Consider the following 8,332-nt stretch of genomic DNA (forward strand, 5'->3'; position numbering starts at 1 on the left):
AGTGGCTCGGCTTCGGTCCATTTAGCGAAGTAATCACTAGCAACCACAGCGTACTTGACGCCGCCTTTCCCTGTGGGCAGAGATCTGATTAAATCTATACCCCATACTACAAACAACCACGGACTTTGCATTTGTTTCAGCTCATCAGGGGCTACTCGTGGGATTTTGGAGAACCTCTGGCACTTGTCGCACCTCCGTAAAAATTCCATCGAGTCTTCATTCATTGTTGGCCAAAAATACCCTTGCCTCAGGAGCTTTTTTTATAAGCTTTGCCCCCCAGCGTGGTCCCCACAATAGCCTTCGTGTACCTCTTTCATCAATTCCTTGGCCTTTTCTTTTGATACACATCTGAAGAGTGGCATTGAGTATCCCATTCGGTACAAGATTCCATCGACTAGGATATACCAAGCAAACTTCCACTGAAGGGTCCTGGCTTTGTTTTTGTCCCTTGGTAACACGCCTTGCATCAGATACTCTATGTATGGTGCCATCCATGTATCCGCCACCTGGATCACCAGAGTGGTCTCCTTTGCTTGGATGCTTGACACAGATAGTCGTTCAACTGGCACTATGTTAAGAGTATCAGCATCCTTCGCGCTTGCTAACTTGGCCAAAGCATCAATGTTTGAATTATGGTCGCGAGGTACTTGCTAAAGGGTGTACTTGTCAAACTGCACCAATAGATCCTTTGTTTTGTTTAAGTAAGCACCCATCTTTAAGCCTCAGACCTGGTATTCTCCCATGACTTGATTTACCACCAGCTGAGAGTCACTGTAGATGTCAAGTACCTTTATATTCATGTCCCTGGCCAATCATAACCCAGTGAGCAACGCTTCATACTCGGCCTTGTTGTTAGAAGCAGTGAAGTCAAACCTGATCGCGTAGTGAAATCGATGCCCCTCAGGCATAATCAGAATCACACCTGCCCCTGTGTGATGCTCGTTAGAGGAGCCGTCTGTAAATAACTTCCATGAGGGAGCTCGGTTTTGAGACTCAGGCTCTTCAAGCTGCTCGCTATCTGGAATTCTAGTGAACTCTACAACAAAATCATCCAGGGCTTTCCCTTTTATCGCTGCTCGTGGCAACTAAGAGATATCGAAATTCCCAAGTTCGACCGCCCATTTCAATAATCTGCCCACGGCCTCTGGCTTTTGCAGAACTTGCCGTAGAGGCTGGTCGATCAAAACCATGATTGGGTGAGCTTGAAAGTATGATCACAACTTCCTAGAGGCCAAAATTAAGAAATAGGCTAACTTTTCAATAGGTGGGTACCGCAGCTCCGCTCCAATTAGCCTTTTGCTTACATAATAAACAGTCTTCTGTACGCCTTCTTCATCTCTTACTAAGACAGCACTAGCAACGTATTCTGCAATCGCCAAGTAGATAAACAAAGTTTCCTCATAGACTAGCTTCGAAAGAATGGGTGGTTGCGCCATGTGAGTCGTCAATGCCTGGAAAGCGTGCTCGCACTCCTCCGTCCATTCGAATTTCTTGTTGCCTCTAAGTAGATTAAAAAATGGGTCGCACTTGTTCGTTGATTTGGAAATAAATTTACTCAGAGAAGCAATTCTTCTAGTCAAACTTTGAACATCCTTGATCTTTACTGGTGATTTCATATCGACCAGGGCTTTGATCTTCTCGGGATTGGACTCAATTCCTCTCGAGATAACTATGAATCCCAAGAACTTCCCTGATCCTACCCTGAAGGAGCATTTGAGGGGATTCAGCTTCGTCTGATATTTGTTCAAGACGTTGAAGCACTCTTGAAAATCCTCTATATGCCCTTATGCCTTCTTCGACTTAACTAGCATGTCGTCGACATAGACCTCCATGTTTGGGCCGATCAGCTCCCTAAACATGTGGTTGGCCAGTCGCTGGTAAGTCGCACTAGCATTTTTCAAACCGATGGGCATTACTTTGTTACAGTAAAGCCCGGTGTCAGTCTGAAAGCTAGTGTGATCCTCATCAGGAGGATGCATACTAATTTGATTATACCCGGAGTATGCATCCATGAAAGAGAGGATCTCGTGCCCTGCCGTGGCATCGACTAGTTGGTCGATCCTAGGGAGTGGGAAACAATCCTTAGAGCAGGCTTTATTGAGGTCTGTGAAATCCACGCATGTTCGCCATTTTCCATTCGACTTAGGAACTAACACGGGATTAGAGATCCATGATGGATAAAACGCTACCCTGTTGAATTCATTCTCCTTGAGCTTCTCGACTTCTTCTTTTAAGGCCTTTGATCTATCTTTGTCGAGCAGCCTCCTTTTTTGTTGTACTGGTGGAAATTTTTTGTCTATAGTAAGGACATGACTAATGACTGCAGGGACTATTCCAACCATGTCTTTATGCGACAAGGCATAGACCTCCTGGTTTTTCTTCAAAAATTACACCAGCGCTTGTTTTGTTGTTGTCTCTAATTAGCGAGTTTTAGACTTGTTTTAGTGTGTCTACTTACGAAGTATTTTAGAGGTTTAGGGTTGTTTTGTTCTATTTTACGCTTGTTTTGTGTTGTTTTTGTTTATTTTCAGGTTTTGAAGGATTGAGATGATTTAGAATGAAAAAGATGCCAGAAAGCACAAAAATTCGTAAAGCTGTCAAAAATGCCTTTTATGAGAGAGTAGAGCGACCTCGCTACTGTATAGCGTGACCGCGCTAGGTTGCTGGAAATTGAAATTCGACAGATTTTTAAATGAAGGGCATTTTGGTCCATTCAAATGGGATAATTTAGGGTTACGAGTTCTGATGCGATTTTAGGAGGAGAAAAACGTGAATTAGAGGAAGAGACAGAAAATAAGTAGAGAAAATAAGAAGAAGAAGAAGCTTGGAGCAAGCGTGGGCGATCTGTGACAATTCCCAATCTAGTTTCATTCTCTTTTTCTTTAATTTTCTATGTTATTGTTTATGTTTAATTTGATTATGGATATGAATACTGAGATTATGAGCTAAACTCTTATTTAGGGATTTGATGGATATTGACTGAGATTATTCCATGGATTAATGCTATTTGATTATTCCTTCTTCCTTGTTTATGTGATTTGTTCATTTTTGTGCTTAATACATGTTTGAGATTGATCACCCTAAGCATGATTCATGATCCTAATATGAAATCTGAAAAGTGAATATTAGGAATGCTCTAAATGAATAAACATAGGTTTTGATGTGAAACGAAAGTAATCGCATAGCTTATGTGACTTTTAGATTATTGCTTAATGCGAATTGTTAGTTGTACTATCTCAGAGATGCAATAGTTGACAATGCAATTTAGTACCTTCATGATCTGAAAAGAGTTTAGGTGATTTTATAATCTGTCATCTCATTGGAGGAAGAAGAATAGTTGACTAGTATTAACAATTGGGCAATCAAAGCAATTGAAATCATATTCCTAATTTCACATCCATTGTTAAACCCTTTTTATTTGTTGTTTTGCTTGTTGTGTTTTCTGCATTATAATTTTAAAAACCAATTTTTATTGTTGCCAAATAGAAATATAAATCCAATTTTGTCAGTACTTAGCTGCAATTCCCTTGGGTTCGACCTCACCTGTGTGAGTTACTACTTGTATGATACGTGCACTTGCGTGTAATAAAAATATCGCAACAAGTTTTTGGCGTCGTTGCCGGGGAATTGTTTAGTTGATATTACGTTAATTGGATTAAATTCTAATTTAGTTTTCTTTTCACTTTTTGCTAACTTTTTTGTGTCCAATTCTTCCTGTCTCATCTCAAGTACCATTGGTTTATGCGACGTCAAGGACCAGCTGCAAGAGTGCCTGTTGATCCTGAGATAGAGAAGACTTGCCGGCAGAACAGAAAAAACAAAAGGCTGGAAAGAGTTGTACAAAGGATTGAGCAAGAGGAAGTTATGGCCAACAACGGTAATAATGGGGGTGCCGTAGAAGACCCAGCTAATGGTCAGAATCCACCCGACCATAGCCTGAGGGACTATGTGTTGCCAACAATGACAGGGATTCAGTCTTGTATAAGACCACCTGCCGTAGAGGCAAACAATTTTGAGATAAAGCCAGCCATACTTCAGATGGTTCAATCCACAGTCCAGTTTAGGGGACTACCCACTGAAGACCCAAACATGCATCTCTCTAACTTCATGGAGCTCTGTCGGACATTTAAGATGAATGGAGTTAGTGATGATGCTATCAGACTTAGATTGTTCCCATTTTCTCTGAGGGAGCGAGCTAAGAGTTGGTTGGTGTCTCTGCCACCTAACTCAATCAATACATGGAATGATCTAGCACTGAAGTTCCTCTCCAAGTTCTTCGCTCCAGCTAAAGCAGCTAAGTTGAGAGGAGAGATTAATAATTTTCATCAGTTGGATAATGAGGCTCTTTATGAAGCTTGGGAGAGATTCAAAGATTTAATAAGAAAGTGCTCGCATCATGGAATAGAGAAATGGATGCTAATCCATAATTTTTATAATGGGTTGTGTGGTACTACTCGCACACTCATTGATGCTGCAGCAGGTGGTGCGTTTATGAGAAAGAGCGCCAATGAGGCATATGACTTGTTGGAGGAAATGGCCATGAATAATCAGCAATGGCCAAGTGAAAGAAGCTCTTCAAGGAAAATGGCTGGTCTGTATGAAGTGGATGCAATTTCGAAATTGACTGCTCAAGTTGAGGCCTTGACTAAGCAATTGCAAGGCAATATAATAACTGCTCCAGTGCAACAGGCCCAGACTCTGTGTGAAGTATGTGGGGGCCCTCATGCCTATGAACAGTGTCAGTATGCTGATGTAAACAACATGCCCATGGAGCAAGCTCAAGCGATTGGGAATTTTCCTCGACAGAGCAATAACAATCCTTATTCAAATTTCTATAACCAGGGTTGGAGGAATCACCCCAATTTTTCTTGGAAGAATGACCAACAAGGCCAGTCTTCAGTTCAGCCATCACAACAACCATTTCAGCAGGTTTTACCAACCGCCCATGCAACGACAATAAAATCCTATGAGACAGCCTGATACTTAGTCTGATGTTCTTAATCAATTCATGACTGAAACGCGGTCTTCTATTAGAAATTTGGAGAACCAGGTTGGGCAATTGGATACTCTTATGGACAACCGTGCTCAAGGTAGCCTTCCTAGCACTATTGAAGTCAATCCAAAAGAAGAGTGCCAGGCTATTACATTGAGAAGTGGGAAAAAATATGAAGAGCCATGTGTGGAGCAGTCAGATGAAGACAAGGTTCAGGATCAACAAGCACAGGGCACAGTGGAAAAGAAGCAAGGTGAAAACAAGGTTACTGAATACCTCCCAACCAAAGAAGCTACACCACAAGTGAGCATATATCACCACATCAAGATTCCCTACCCACAAAGGCTCCGCAAGAACAACCTTGATAAGCAATTCTCAAAGTTCCTTGAAATATTCAAGAAACTACATATCAATATCCCATTTGCGGAGGCCTTGGAGCAAATGCCAAGGTATGTTAAATTCATGAAGGATATTTTGGCCAAGAAAAGGAAGTTGGAGGAATATGAGACAGTGGCACTTACTGAGGAGTGCAGTGCAATCTTGCAGAAGAAACTACCTCCCAAGCTTAAAGATCTGGGTAGTTTCAATATTCCATGTTCTATAGGGGGCTCAGTCGAAACAAAAGCTTTATGTGATTTAGGGGCAAGTGTGAATCTAATGCCTCTATCTATTTTTTGAAGGCTAAAATTGGGAGAAGCTCGCCCTACAACGGTTTCCTTACAGATGGTTGATCGCTCCATTAAACATCCTCGTGGAGTGATAGAGGATGTCTTGGTGAAGGTGGGTAAATTTATTTTCCCCGCTGATATCATAATTCTTGACATGGAGGAAGATGCAGACATTCCCATTATTTTGGGAAGACCATTCTTAGCCACAGGACGAGCTTTAATCGATGTACAAAAGGGGGAGTTAAGGTTGCAAGTCCAAAATGAGGAAATAAGTTTAATGTCTTTGCAGCAACTGAAATTCCTACATGTTGTAGAGTTGATGTGGAGAATGATTATCAAGAATCAATTGGTAAAAAGAATAAGAAGACCAAAGAACGATTTCGAACAGTTCGACGTCGTATGAAAAGATTATTGTGTGGCAAGTTTGAAGGTTTCGATGACATTGGGGATAATTTCAATATTCTCAACAGTAGAAGGGAATTTTCCTCGTATGACACGATGGCTCTCAAGGATGCAAGGGGTGGACTTGACCCAAGTTGAAGGTGAAGAGGAAATCAGCGTCCGGCTATATGACGTTAACGACAGCGCTCTTGGGAGGCAGCCCAAGTTTTTACAGTAATTTTTGTTCAGTTTGAGACATTCTAAGTTTTATTTTTTCTTATTTATTTATGTAGTTTTTTTTTATGATAAAAAAAAACAAAAAAAACAAAAATTTGGGCCATTAGCGCGACCGCGCCAGGAGGGGCGCGACCGCGCTCACAGAGAGCCAGGCCAAGCAAGTGCAGTAGCGCGACCGCGCTAGGAGCGCCGCGACCGCGCTCGACGCCGAACATACGCGGCTTTGGAGGGCAGTAGCGCGATCGCGCTATATGTGCCGCGACCGCGCTAGAGTGCATCAGAGTGTTTAAAACACAATTTTTTTTCACTAGTCAATTGCCCCAGTTTCCTCAGCCACCGCATTTTGGTTATCCTCCACCTGAGGGAGATGGTGGTGAGGGTCCTTCGTCATGAGATGTTTGAGTTGTCAGGTAAGTTTCTTTTTCCTTAGCTTTTCTTTAAAACATTGGGGACAATGTTTAGATTAAGTTTGGGGGAAAGGAATTTATTGTTGTTTGAGTGTTTGTCTTTTATGTGTCTTGTGCTAGTGTGTCTTGTTTAGGGTGTTTAGAGTGTCTGATAAATCAAGTTGATGATGATTAGCTCATGATAATGATTGAATGGATTGCCTGTATAGTTGGATGAAATGAAAGCCATAAAACTGAACAAAATCTGTGTGTTTGGTCGAATGTTTCTTTGAGTTGCTTGGGTCTATCTAAATATGTGAGAGCTTGATCATGATTTTTAGATAAATCTCATGCATTTGATGATATTTACGCTTGCTTAATTTTGGTTTAAGGAAAGATGGATGATTATGCTTAGAACTTGCTTGCTTGCTACTTGAGGCGAAATCATAGACAATGCATACTTAGGAAGATGATGTAGGCAATTTTTTTGGAACGATTGAGCCTTTCAAGCCAACCTTGATTAATTTAATCCCTAGTTGTCCTTTTTGAGCCTAATGTTACATTCTTTGTTTTGACACCTATTTTGAGCTTACTTTAAACATGTTATTATATTTCCTTCCCTTGAATGATTACCGTGAGCATACAAGTGAATGATGATTGGGGGATTGGTTTTGTAATAGGGTGTATTGTGGAGTGTTATAAATAAAAAGATTGAGACTCTTTAAAAAAAAAAAGAAAAAAAAAGATATTGAAAGTAAACTACACTCCTTTTAAACATATAAAAAAAACATGTTTAGGGGAGTGTAGTTTGAAAAAAAAAAATCTAAGTGTGAATTATCTCAATCTTGAAAAAAAAAAGAAGGAAATACTGGGATTGTTTGTGAACTGTAATGTGGATATCAAGAGTGGTTTGTATGGTTTGTATGCTTATGGTAATTTTGAGCCTAAATGACATCTCATCTACCCATGCCTAAGCCTATCGTTATAAGCTATAAAAGCCCTATTGATTCTTGAGCATGTGTTGTCTATATTAGTGGAGAGTAGTAAGTGATGTAAGCATATGAGATAATAAGATTTGATGGTTTGTGGTGAGTAATTTGGTAAGTTTAAATAGATTCAAATGCATGTTATTTATTGATCATGATCAAGCGAACATATATTTGTTTGGAATTGAGTGAGTTGAAGAAATATTTTGATCAAAATTCTAGATTATCATGATGGCTGGATTTTCTGAAAACTATATGAGCATGACAAACATAATTTGGAGGCTTGATTTGTCGTTGTCAATTTGATTTGTCTTTGTTTAGTTGTTTTAGGTTTTTAGGTTTGTTTAGAGTTCTTTACTCGAGGGCGAGTAAAGGTTAAGTTTGGGGGAATTTGATTAGCGAGTTTTAGACTTGTTTTAGTGTGTCTACTTAGGAAGTATTTTAGAGGTTTAGGGTTGTTTTGTTCTATTTTACGCTTGTTTTGTGTTGTTTTTGTTTATTTTCAAGTTTTGAAGGATTGGGATGATTTAGAATGAAAAAGATGCCAAAAAGCACAAAAATTTGTAAAGCTGTCAAAAATGCCTTTTCTGAGAGAGTAGAGCGACCTCGCTACTGTATAGCGCGACCGCGCTAGGTTGCTGGAAATTGAAATTCGGCAGATTTTTAAATGAAGGGCATTTT

At 40.2% G+C, this 8,332-nt stretch overlaps 1 protein-coding gene and 1 non-coding gene across 2 annotated transcripts; one reads left to right on the plus strand and one right to left on the minus strand.

The window, feature by feature from the left end:
- The first annotated feature begins 3,741 nt into the window (after positions 1-3,741).
- On the plus strand, positions 3,742-4,980 carry LOC133815401 (uncharacterized). The gene has a single exon (XM_062248246.1). The coding sequence runs from the start codon at positions 3,742-3,744 to the stop codon at positions 4,978-4,980; it is 1,239 nt and encodes a 412-aa protein (XP_062104230.1).
- LOC133820650 (small nucleolar RNA R71) lies at positions 4,297-4,403 on the minus strand. The gene has a single exon (XR_009887054.1). It is a non-coding gene; the product is annotated as a small nucleolar RNA R71 (small nucleolar RNA).
- Positions 4,981-8,332: the final 3,352 nt, after the last annotated feature.

This window comes from Humulus lupulus, chromosome 2 (genome assembly GCF_963169125.1).
Source record: "Humulus lupulus chromosome 2, drHumLupu1.1, whole genome shotgun sequence".
NCBI classification, from domain to species: Eukaryota; Viridiplantae; Streptophyta; class Magnoliopsida; order Rosales; family Cannabaceae; genus Humulus; species Humulus lupulus.